Consider the following 12,327-nt stretch of genomic DNA (forward strand, 5'->3'; position numbering starts at 1 on the left):
CCTCGTTCGATCGTTAGTTGCCTTGCTTTGAAGGATGGTAATGGTTTTTTTGTGTGTTGATGTGCATGTGGTTGGTCTGCCTATAAATCATGTTATTGTTTTAGTTCAAGAAGAGGAACAGTGGCTCTTTTTATCCAGAAAAGCTTCTCTAAGAAAGAGATCTTTAAAACATTTAGTAGATGAAGCACATTGCCTTCAGTCAGATGCTACACACCGTAATATTACAGGTCAGTATGATCGGAAGAAATGTTTCCTTAGTGTGGAAAAAAAAGACCCAGACTGACTTCTATTTTAAACTCCTTATTAAAAATTAAAGAAATAAATTTTCTGTCATGTAAGGTTCTTTTTGGTTGTGATATCATAACACACATGTATTTGCATGGTTCTTCTAGGAATATCGGTTAATGTCCACCAGCAAGTCGTTTATTTCTCAGAAGGGACTCTCATATGGATGAAAGAGGCTGCCAACATGTCTGATGCGTCTGACCTGAGAGTTTTTTACAAAGGTTCAAGATTAATTTCTTCCATCTCCGTAGACTGGCTTTATCAGAGAATGTATTTCATCATGGATGAACTGGTGAGTCTGAGGATTTAAAGTGAATAATTGGATATCGACACGCACGTGCATATCTTGATATATCTGTAGGTAAACATAATTCTTTCACTCAGTAAATACTCAGTGAGTATTTACTGAGTTTTAGACACTAGGTTAGCCCTGAGTCATAGATCCGGTCTTTAGGAAGGTCTGGACTTTACCTAAGACAGTCCTGACCTACTGTTAAATCATCTTTATTTGTGATTTTTCAAAGCCATGGGTTTATTATATTAATGATGATTCATTTTTCATAAGAGAGTGGTGGTGTCTGGTGTCTGTGTTATCAGTAGCTGATTAAAATCAGCTGTGAGCATTTTAAATTATATAATAACCAAGGGTAACTTTAGTAGTCTCTGAAAATACAGTGTTATTGAAATCTTTGAGAAAACAGTCCTGCTGTGTTTCAACTTTCCTTCTTTCAAAAGGACAGGCCTATTACAATCACCATGGCCGGAAGCCCATAAACTTGGATACAGCTTACATTTTAACAAATAGTTAAAGGGTGGGCCAGCTCAGTCGGTAGAGCATATGACTCCTGATCTCAGGGTTTTAAGTTCAGGCCCCATGTTGGGTGTAGAAATTACTTAAAAAAAAAAAAGGAAAAAAAATCTTAAAAAAAAATTTGATTAGTTCCACAAGCCAGGAAAATAGGTATTTGTATTTCATTGGTGTAAACAGGATGCACATTCATTAGGATATGGGATATAAAGCTGACTTTTACGAGTTTTGTGGGTTTTTTTTTTATACTTTGAAAAGTGGTCAGTGACTAGCAAAATTCAAAGAAAAGAACAGATGCTAAGAAAATATTTATTCTTAGGGGGGGGGGGGGGGGGGGGGATGCATTAAAAAATAAAAAAAGAAATACTTGTTGGCCAAACTGAATACAGACAGACACTGATCCACGGATGCATGCTTGATTCTCTAGGCGTATGTCTGTGATTTAGGAAACTGCTCGAACATTGAGGAAATTACTCCTCCCTCAATTACCGCACCTCAGAAAATTGTGGCTGATTCGTACAACGGGTAAGTGTTAGCCTTACAACCGTGAGTTCTCTTCCGTGGCAAGAATCTTTGGGAAACTTGCTTGATAGAACCAGAGGAGCCAACCTATGTATCTCATTTCAAATGTAATTAAATCTAGGCAAAGTTTGCATTCTATAGAGCCACAAGGAAATTTCTTGCAAACTTGATCCACAACTTCTCACGTTGAGTAGATTTTCCTCTCCTTCACAGTAAAATATGGGTAGGTGGGAAAGATCTCTTCTCGGGGTCTCAGGGATCTAGGTTCCAGTCCTGGAGTTGTCATTATTTTATGGCATGACTCCGGGTCTCATTGCCTCCTCGGTGCTCCCCATGGAGTCCTTCCTGCCTGTGACTCCTCCTTCCATGTTACTGTTTCTTTTGCTGAGCAATTCAGCACCAGTTCATTTCCCTGGTCCTGTTCTCAGACCTCTCAGAGGCGGCTGGTTACCAAGAACGCTGCTTTTGCCCATCTTCGGACATAGGTGTTGATGGTTAATAACAAGTGAAAATTTCCCATTTTAAATAACTATTCCCCACCCCCCCAAATAAAATGGACACATTTTAGCTCAGCTGTCCTGCTTAAATTGCAGTCTGACTTGGAGCAAGTAACTGTGCCTGTGACTTTTCCTTTGTCCGTTCGTATGTGGAACATAACAATGCTTGCCCAGTTGTGTTATTTTGAGGATGAAATGAAGTATTCCCTGTGAATATATTGTGTGATCTCCAAATATACATAAATGTGAAGGATGAAAACACAGAAAATTATTTTGGCGATATTATTTCTTAAATGTGACCAGAGAATGATAGCTAATAAGCAAGGCCAAGTTTATAAGAGGAAGTTTTTTTCTTTCCTGTCAGATAAAATTGTTTTCCTTTTGAATGAAAAATATATATATATATAGCCCATGACATTTTTTATTTTTCATGAATTGATCTTTTTTTTTTTAAAAGATTTTATTTATTTATTTGAGAGAGAGAGAGAGAGAGTGCAGAAGCTGGGGGGGAGAGGCAGAGGGAGAGGGAGAAGCAGGCTCCCCCCTCAGCAGGGAGCCCGACGCAGAGCTCGATCCCAAAACCCTGGGATCATGACCTGAGCCAAAGGCAGACGCTTAACTGACTGTACCTCCCAGGTGCCCCAATGAATTGATCTTAAAAAAAAAAAAAGGGTTGCTCATTATTGCTCTGAAATCAAGTTTTCTATTGACATTCATTCATAATTTACTAGGTACTTATTTTGTCTTACTTTGTCTTATTTTGTCTTGATACTTAAGTTTGCATGAATTACTGATTCAAGAATATGTTTTACAAACACTGTGTTGTAGGGTGAGTCCTTTGGACTCCATGGATCTTATTTTTCTCATTTGTAAAAGTGTAAGATCCTATGAGATGGAACTTTGCTGCTGGCATTTACCCAAAATGACTCATTTTATAAATAAACTTCCACCCACTAAATAAATAATAGTAAATATATTTTTATAATCTTACATATAATAAATATAACAAGGATAATAAACTTCACCCACTCAATCAGTCACTCGGAATGCATCCCAGTGAAGTCTCTGGTGGCTCTTTATTCCATTAGATAAAATTGATTTGTGCTTAGATTTTGAAATGTGACTAGAAATGATAATGATAATATTAATTGGTGCCTCTAAGTGTATTACTTCCAAAAATTCATTTAATTCTTGTTCAACTGTATGAAGTAGGTACTTTTATTATCTCAGCTTTATGGATCGGAAAGTAAACACAGCTTAGTAATTGCCCAAGATCACGCAGCTCTTTTGCTGTGGAGCCAGTATTTGTCTTCCAGGGCCTGTCTTCTAATCATCTCCTCCTACACTAATAGTGTTTCTGTAAAAATCAGCGTATACCTTTTAGCAGCACTTTGTATATAGTGTCCCTAAGGAATGCCAGATGTGTGAATCACTTATTCTCCTGGCATTAGAAGTGGTTTCCTCTCTGCTGTTATTTTGCACCATTGAGTTATTCACTCACTGAGTTTGTACTTACTCTAAACCTCTTCCCTTCTTCCCCTACCCTGCTTCTTCTCCTTCTCACCTCTGCCCTCTTCCCTCCGCAGCCCGGCTCTGTGCACCTTCCCTCTCCTTTCTTTACCCTCCAAAGTGGCAACGAGGGTTAAACACCTGTCCTCTCTCTGCTGCAGCCCAAGGATTGTAATCTTCACCCCAAATCTTCTTCCTCTTGTCTACTCTGAAGTCCCTCTATGTTCCATTAATAGCTTTGAACTTGGGAAACTAAAGCAGAAAGTTAAGAGCCAAGTTGTTTCTGCTTTTTGCCTGCTACAACCCTCTCTTAAGAAAAACAACATAGGTTCACATCTCAACATGGAGTTTATATTTCAGGATATTATTGTAACACAGGGGTCGAGCATATTGATAAAGATTTGGAATAGTCATCAAGGAGAACAAGGGTGGGACTGAATAGGACAAGGAAAATAATTTGACAGTTGTGATGAGAGGTTGGAATCCTGTCAATCCATGGGGCTGTGATAAGAAAGATTTGCTAAGCAGAAGTATACTTTTCTTTCTTTCTTTTTTTTTTTTTTTTGAGAGAGGAAGAGAGGGATGGGCTGGGGCAAAGGGAGAGGGAGAGAGAGAATCTTAAGCAGTCTCCGTGCCCAATGTGGAGCCCAATTCAGGGCTTGATCTCATGACTCTGACCAAAATTAAGAGTCAGATGCTTAACTGCCTGAGCCCCCAGATGCCCCAGCAGAAGTGTACTTGTGTTAGCATCTGTCTCCATGATCACACATTCTAAATTAGCTTCATCCAATTTAACAGTTTTATGTTTTAGTTAAAATTCTATTTGTAGATTTGGTTTATCAATGAAATATTTTGGTGGTGTTTTCTGTTTCATTATTAAAAATCCACATGTACTATTACCATGAGATTTGGCTCCAAATTAGGTGGTTTATTTTACAAAATTCTTCCACTGGCTTCTTCTAACTGCTGGGTGGTCCATCCCAGCTGTTTTGCTGTCTTGTGGGATATTTCTTCATGATTTATAAAATGGTAGCTCTATTGTCCCACTTAACTATAAATATTAAAAAAAAAAAAACCTAGTCCACTACAAAATGCAAGGTAGTTTTGCTAGATATTTATAGCGGAATAATAAGTGGTTTTAAAAATAGGTTAAACGTTTTTGCTTTCTTCTATTTTATCCTTCACAATGCATGGGAAAATGTATAGAAAGAATTAGATTTAAGAATATGTGCATTTTGGAGGAAAGTGTTTTCAATAAATAACATGTTTAGCCATGTCATTTTTATATATTATGCTTTCCTTTAAAAGTAGGCTTCATTATGGGGCGCCTGGGTGGCTCAGTTGGTTAAGCGACTGCCTTCGGCTCAGGTCATGATCCTGGAGTCCCGGGATCGAGTCCCGCATCGGGCTCCCTGCTCGGCAGGGAGTCTGCTTCTCCCTCTGACCCTCCCCACTCTCATGTGCTCTCTCTCATTCTCTCTCTTTCTCAAATAAATAAATAAAATCTTTAAAAAAAAAAGTAGGCTTCATTAGAAAATCTGAAAGACCCTTTCTGCTCTTGAATTCTGATTCCTTATAGTCACATATATAATTGAAAGACAAAGCATTGTAAGTGAGGCTGAAATTTTCCAATGTTCCAGCTTCTAACTTAAATGAATAGTACATAGCTTTAGTAAGTACCTTTACCCTTGTGTACCTTGGGACACCCAGTGTTTAGCGACTGGTGAGAACTATGGTTCTGATTGCATCACAGGACAAAGCAGGTTGCAGTGGATCACACCAGGTTTCTTTTGATCCCATGTCAGGTATGTCTTTTATCTCCTGAAAGACGGCATTTATAGAGTAGATCTCCCCGTGCCATCTGGTCGGGACTCAGAAGCCCTACATATTGTGGAGAGTTGCACACTAAAGGACTTTGCAGTGAAGCCACAGTCTAAACGAATCATTTACTTCAATGACACCGCTCATGTCTTCATGTCAACATTTCTGGACGGCTCTGCTTCCCATCTTGTCCTAGCTCATGTCTCCTTTGCTGATGTGAAGAGCTTTGCTTGTGAAAACAATGACTTCCTTGTCACAGATGGCAAGGCCATTTTCCAGCAGGACTCTCTGTCTTTTAATGAGTTCATCGTGGGATGTGACCTGAGTCACATAGAAGAGTTTGGCTTTGGTAACCTGGTCATCTTCAGCTCCTACGCTCAGCCGCACCCCCTGCCAGGCCGCCCACAGCAGCTCTCCGTGCTCTTTGGCTCCCACCAGGCCCTGGTTCAGTGGAAGCCCCCTGCCTTCGCCATTGGAGCCAGTGAGTGCCCCCTGCCCAGTGTTGCTGGAAGGAGGAAAGTTTGAATTGCTTGACATCACGACTCAATTTTGAGAACCTGTATGTGATTATTCAGTCATCAACCAGAAGTGCTATTTAGCTCCAGAAAAAGTGCTTAGACATTTGTTCTGCGTTTATTGGTTTTGCACTAGGAACATCTCTATATTTCCTGTGTATATCCCAACACAATAGTTGGAACATTTACTGAGTGTCTACCGAGAGCCAGGCACTGACATTCTGGTCTGAGTGAATATGGTAGCCAGAGGGATAGTGCAGGTGGGTTGAGATTTGTATCCATCCAGACCTTGCATGAATCGGAGCAACTTCCTAAAACTCTCTGAACTTGAACTTCCATCTCTGGACAGGCAGTGTGTGTGGAGGGTAAGCAGGTGGGCTCTGGAGCCAGCCTGCATGGGTTCAAAGGCTGGTCTTGTCAGTTATTAGTAGAATGATCCTGGGCATATTACTTAACTGCTCCGTGCATTGGTTTTCACTCCTAGAAAATGGGAGCGTTAATTATATCTTTCATTCGGATTGTCACACAGAATGAATTAAGATGCATCATTAGAACACTTAGCACAGTATCTAGCACAGAGGTCGGCAAACTTCTTCTATAAAGGAAAGGCTAGATAGTACATATGCTCAGCTCTGTGGGCCATATGGTCTTTGTCGCAACTACTCCAGTCTGTCGTTGCAGTGTGTAAACATCCCTAGATTATATGTAAATGAGGAACTGTGCCATTCCAGTACAATTTTATATACAAAAACAGGCAGTGGGCCAGATTTGGCCTGTGGGCTGTCGTTTGCCAACTCCTGGTCCTAGCGTATTTAGCAAACATGGGCTATTTTTGACTTGAAGACAAAGCTAATTACGCCTATTTGCTGTATATTTCCACTGCTCTAGAGGCAGTTTTTGTTGTTGTTGTTTGGTTTTGTATAGTTTGGGCTTCTAGAAGGAAGATACTGTACAAACACTGAGAGTTATATTAAAGATTCATCATTAAACATTTGTTTATTAGGAGGCTGGTTACACCTGGGGTGTTATTTGACACGCCTCTGATAATTTTATGCAGCCCACGTGTAGCTTTGACTCTGATTTGTTGGAAATGATGTCTCCTTTGATGGAGCACAAACTATGGCGTGGCTGGAATGGACAGTGTCCTAGTCGTATCGTCAGACCAACCCTGATGACTAGTGAGGGGTAGCATGTTTTACCGCCCAATTACCCTTCTACTCAAGATGAAGCTGTAGATGAATTCACTGACAACCTTTTGTTTGCCCTTGCCTGTCTCATCCTGGTGAGTAATATGGTTTAACTTTTCTGATTAGGCCCTTCTGCCTGGCAGAACTGGATTTATGAGGTGAAAGTATCAACCCAAGACTTTCCTGAAATCACTCACGTTTTCTCGAACATCAGTGGGACCGTGCTTCATGTGTCTGAGCTGCAGAGTGCTACGAAATACAAGGTTTCTGTGAGAGCCAGTTCTCCCAAGGGGCCAGGCCCTTGGTCAGAGCCTTCGGTGGGTACTACCCTGGTGCCAGGTGAGAACATGTTCTTGATTTAGGGAGTAATTCTGACAACATAGGTTTATTCCCTGTGTCCTTAAGATGTCCTCAACTCCAATGTGGTAAAGAAACTGGAATGAGGATGCATGGATTTCTTGGAGTATGTGTTTATTATCTGGATGAAGAAAGCAAATAGAGCATTGTGTGATATTTAACTTACGTTTCTAAATTGTTATCTTAACCTTTTCAAGATATTTTTGAGGAAACGATATAATTTTCCTCTTCTTTATGGCTTTCTTCTTTCTCATGGTTTATGAAGCAATAATAGCCCTTGAACTCTGACAGTCATGGTGAGAGAAGTTGAGGGTCTGTGAATTATGCTGAACTCCACCCTCTTGGCTGAAAGAACATGGAAAGAGAATTATACCATTTATGCTGCTGTTGTTACCACGATGACTTCTGGGTGCTCGGCATGAAATCGTGGCAACCAATAGCCAACGGGGAGGGGAGATCGTGCCATGACCATGACATTGCTAAGAGGCAGCATCACCACACATTTCTCTTCACATTCAACTTCAATTACTTATGTAAGAATCAGGAAATACGTTTAACATGATAGATAATTCTGTTAAGCAGATGTAATCACTCATATCCTTCCATGGTATTTTTAAAATATCGATAGTCTTTTACTTTATAAAGGAAATCTTAGGGTATAAGATGTGTACCTTAAAACGTGTGTTTTCTGTGATATTTCTTTTAATTTCTTTTCACCAAACAGCTTCAGAACCACCATTTATTATGGCTGTGAAAGAAGATGGTCTTTGGAGTAAGCCACTGAATAGCTTTGGCCCAGGAACATTCTTATCCTCTGATATAGGAAATGTGTCAGGTAAACACCAAATCCTTGTTCACTTGGGTGTCAGGTTTCTACATGTAAGAACTCCTAAGCTCCTCAATACATCCAGAGAATTGAACGTTTTGGTGTTAGGTCAATAATGAAAGGAAAAAAACATGGACTGAACTACGATGCCAATGATGCCATTAAGAAAATGTCAGTTCTCCAGTATGGGTGTTATTTATTAGTTCACAAAATGTGAGGCTATTTATTGATTTATGCCCATTTCAGTAAGGCTTTGATATAGTTCTCCTATATTTGAACCTCTCAATGTTATCTCGAGATAACAGCCTACCTGGTTCCGAACCTAACATAGCTATACTTAGTAACTTACTACGTTTGCTGTAAGACTGACGCAAGGAATGGTTGCACGGAGTTCTAAGTAAAGTGGAAGAAATAATTTCTTGACAAAGAGCATTATTAAGTAATAAGTGGGTAATTTTGCCTAGAAGACCTTAGGATGAAGGAAAGTCTTCATTGTGAGGTGGTGCACCAGTGAGCCTACGTGCAGATGACATCTCCTATAGTTATGTGAATTAGTTGTTATATTCGCTGGGCCACTGAAAGTACAGCAGCATTTCTGACCAACGTAGGACTTGGGCTTAGGAGGTAGTGTGGTCATAGTAGAAAGAATTATGCTTTGGAGTTGTCTTCAATCTGGGCTCCTACTGTTTTCATCTGTGAGGCCTTGGGCAGAATAGATAATCTCACTGAGGTCTCAGGTTCACCAAGTCAAAAATGGGGATAATCCCTTTTTTAAACCTTTGTTATCAGATTTAAGTGATATCTGTTAAGTGCCCGGGACAATGTTTGGCAAAGAGGAGGGTCTCAGTGAATATTAATCCCTCTCCCTAGTCCCAGGGGTTGAGATGTTGAGAGAACATTATTGAAACATTCTTGACAGATCCCTGAAGTTCTAATGAATATCATGTTAGTATGCACTCTGAAAGTATATGGAGGTGCATGTGTGATTTGTTGACTCACCACGTTTACGCTGGCATGCATGAGAAATAACTGCTACCAATTCACTTTGTTTTGAGACATGGATTGGTATAACAACAGCCTCTACTACAGCGATATGAAAGGTGATGTTTACGTGTGGCTGCTGAATGGGACGGATATCTCAGAAAATTATCACATATCCAACATTGCAGGAGCAGGGGCTCTAGCTTTTGATTGGCTGGGTCAATTTCTCTACTGGGCTGGAAAGACATATGTGGTAAGTTAAATCTCAGCATTCTGGATGCTCTAGCACAATACCCACCCTCCAGTGACTTACATGTCATTTTCATGACTTTTTTTTTCATACTTGTATACCACCTATGCTGTTATTTAATATTTGTCCTCAAACCTACTCACTTTTTTTTTAAGATTTTTATTTATTTATTCATAAGAGAGAGAGAGAGAGAGAGGCAGAGGGAGAAGCAGGCTCCCCGCTGAGCAGGGAGCCCGATGCGGGACTCGATCCCAGGAGTCTGGGATCATGACCTGAGCCGAAGGCAGATGCTTAACCATATGAGCCACCCAGGCACCCAAACCTACTCACTTTTTAATTAAAAGGGATTTATATGTAAAGGAAGCTTTATGTCGCTGTTTGGTACACTAGTTCTAGATTTTCAATAATACCTTAAATATATGAAAATGTTCATCTGAGGGTCAGTGTCTTGGAGGAAGATGACACACTCCAAAGGCATGATTAAAGGAAACCCAATGAAGGGACTATTTTCAAAGGTGTGGAGAGGGCTAAGGAAAATGAGCAAAGGATGGTAAAGCATGGCCGGGGCTAGTAAGTGTGGGAAGATATAACAATCTTCAGGCATATGAGGGCAAGGGGCTGTAGGGGAAGAATCTGGGGAGGGCTAAAGCTATAGAAACTGCTGACAAAGGGGCGCCTGGGTGGCTCAGCTGGTTGAGCGACTGCCTTCGGCTCAGGTCATGATCCTGGAATCCCGGGATCGAGTCCCACGTCGGGCTCCCTGCTCAGCGGGGAGTCTGCTTCTCCCTCTGACCCTCTCCCCTCTCATGTTCTCTCTCTCTCTCTCAAATAAATAAATAAAATAAAATCTAAAAAAAAAAAAAAGAAGCTGCTGACATGAAACCCAGCCACTGTCAGAAGGTACGGTCTTCCAAGGAGCGACCTGGGGCTATAAGGACCCCAATCCTTCTTTCTTTCTGCCCTCTGATCTTCTGCCAGTGCTTCCATTGGCTGAATGTCACTGGAAGCCAGAGAATGAGTCCGGCTGATGCAGCCTGTAGCACCAGGCGCCGGGCACACAGAGTCAGGCAGAGTGGGGGGGCAAGTGTAGCTGGGTGCAAAATGAAGACATCCTACACATCTGTGTAGTGGTACCCTTCGAAGAGAAGGATGGTTAATGATGAGAATACTGGTCTGACAGATCCAGAAATATGGTACTGGAACCATTTTCTAATCAGGAGGGCACTAACTGTCCATTCATTTATTCATTCAACAATCATTTATCTATTACCAATGTGTTGAGAGCCATGAGGATAGGCATAGTAGGGAATATAAAGTAAATAGTAGACATGTATCTGTTTTAAAAAATTCAACTTTATGAGATACAATTCACATACAACAAAATTCACCCTTTTATTGTATAAAGTACAGTTTTTTAGTATGTTCAGTGTTGTGTAAACCACTGCTACTTGTCCTTGTTCTTTTGATGAGATGAAATACCTATATACAATAATAGAAGAAGCATACAAAGCAATGTGTTTAGAGACGAAGCAAGGTGGTGTAGGCTGAATTCGTAAGTGCCAATGTTATCCGGGTGGAATGGAGTTGAGTGGGGTAAATCTGAGAATACTCCCTGAAATGGATTAGTTTAAAAATAGTTTTGAAGGAGGAAGTGGAAGAGTAGATGTAAAAACTGCTTTCAAGTATTTGCTCTATCTCTGACAAAACTGCTTAACTCCAGGAAAAATTACTTAGCCTCTTTGAACCCAGTTAACCTGTGATAGAAATCCTTTATAATGTTAGGGTTACAAAAGCTAATATTTTAAAGATAAAAACATACACTGCCTGATACATAATAGGTATGCAGTAATGGCAGAATTAATATCAGAGAAATATACTGATAGAGATGAGCAAGGAGAGAGGTCATCACTTATCAGGATGTGTACATCTCCTCAAGAGTCCAATCCAATGCATTCTTATCTAGCAGTGTTTCAATTGTCTGGTTGTATGATTAGGCAAAGTAAGTATTTTAACTCAAAATCAATTCGCCTCCCTTTTTTCTAGAGTCATGAAAAGAGATGAGCTCCATGAGGGTGTTCCCCATGACTATTATGCTCCCAAGGGTTTGCACACTACCCAGCACATAGTGCTAATAAATATTCGTGCTTGGATGAATGCAGCAATTTACTAATGATTGCAAAAAACTACTCAGAAATAACCATGTCATGTGAAAATTATTAACCGACCATATAATTATGTTTTATAGATACAAAGGCAGTCTCTGTTGACAGGGCACACAGACATTGTGACTCATGTGAAGTTGTTGGTGAATGACATGGTGGTGGATTCAGTTGGAGGTTATCTCTATTGGACCACACTCTACTCAGTGGAAAGTACCAGGCTAAATGGAGAAAGTTTCCTGGTACTACAGGCACAGCCTTGGATTTCTGGGAAAAAGGTGATGAATTAAATATAAGATCTGATCATTTACGAATATTAAGTAGTGCTACTGTATAGTTATGACAATGCTGTTTCTGGTAGAATCTGAAAGGAAATCTGTCAGGATGTCGGTATAACCAAAATTTCTCTAAGTCTCATTTGATTGTCATAATGGATTAAATAAGTTTAAATACAATATGGAGAATTTTGTAATTTGCTTTATCTTGAATGGACCCGCACCTAAAAGCATTTTAATTTCTGACTGTTTTTAGAGTCCTTAGGAATTGTATTGAATGTTTTAGAGCTTCTTGTTGGGTAATAATTAGATGCTTTATTATTTTCCATCAATTT

General features: G+C 40.1%; 1 protein-coding gene across 2 annotated transcripts in view; it reads left to right on the plus strand.

Moving 5' to 3' along the window:
* Positions 1 to 12,327, plus strand: part of ROS1 (ROS proto-oncogene 1, receptor tyrosine kinase) — a 103,632-nt gene that overhangs the window by 26,223 nt on the left and 65,082 nt on the right. For both annotated transcript variants that reach the window (XM_044917423.1, XM_044917424.1), the window contains exons 10-17: positions 105 to 227; positions 393 to 577; positions 1,521 to 1,618; positions 5,427 to 5,923; positions 7,271 to 7,483; positions 8,226 to 8,336; positions 9,383 to 9,561; positions 11,804 to 11,995. In XM_044917423.1, the coding sequence (XP_044773358.1) occupies positions 105 to 227; positions 393 to 577; positions 1,521 to 1,618; positions 5,427 to 5,923; positions 7,271 to 7,483; positions 8,226 to 8,336; positions 9,383 to 9,561; positions 11,804 to 11,995 (1,598 nt within the window). The remainder of the gene's footprint in view (positions 1 to 104; positions 228 to 392; positions 578 to 1,520; positions 1,619 to 5,426; positions 5,924 to 7,270; positions 7,484 to 8,225; positions 8,337 to 9,382; positions 9,562 to 11,803; positions 11,996 to 12,327) is intronic.

Source organism: Neomonachus schauinslandi, chromosome 8 (assembly GCF_002201575.2).
Source record: "Neomonachus schauinslandi chromosome 8, ASM220157v2, whole genome shotgun sequence".
In the NCBI taxonomy this organism is placed as follows: Eukaryota; Metazoa; Chordata; class Mammalia; order Carnivora; family Phocidae; genus Neomonachus; species Neomonachus schauinslandi.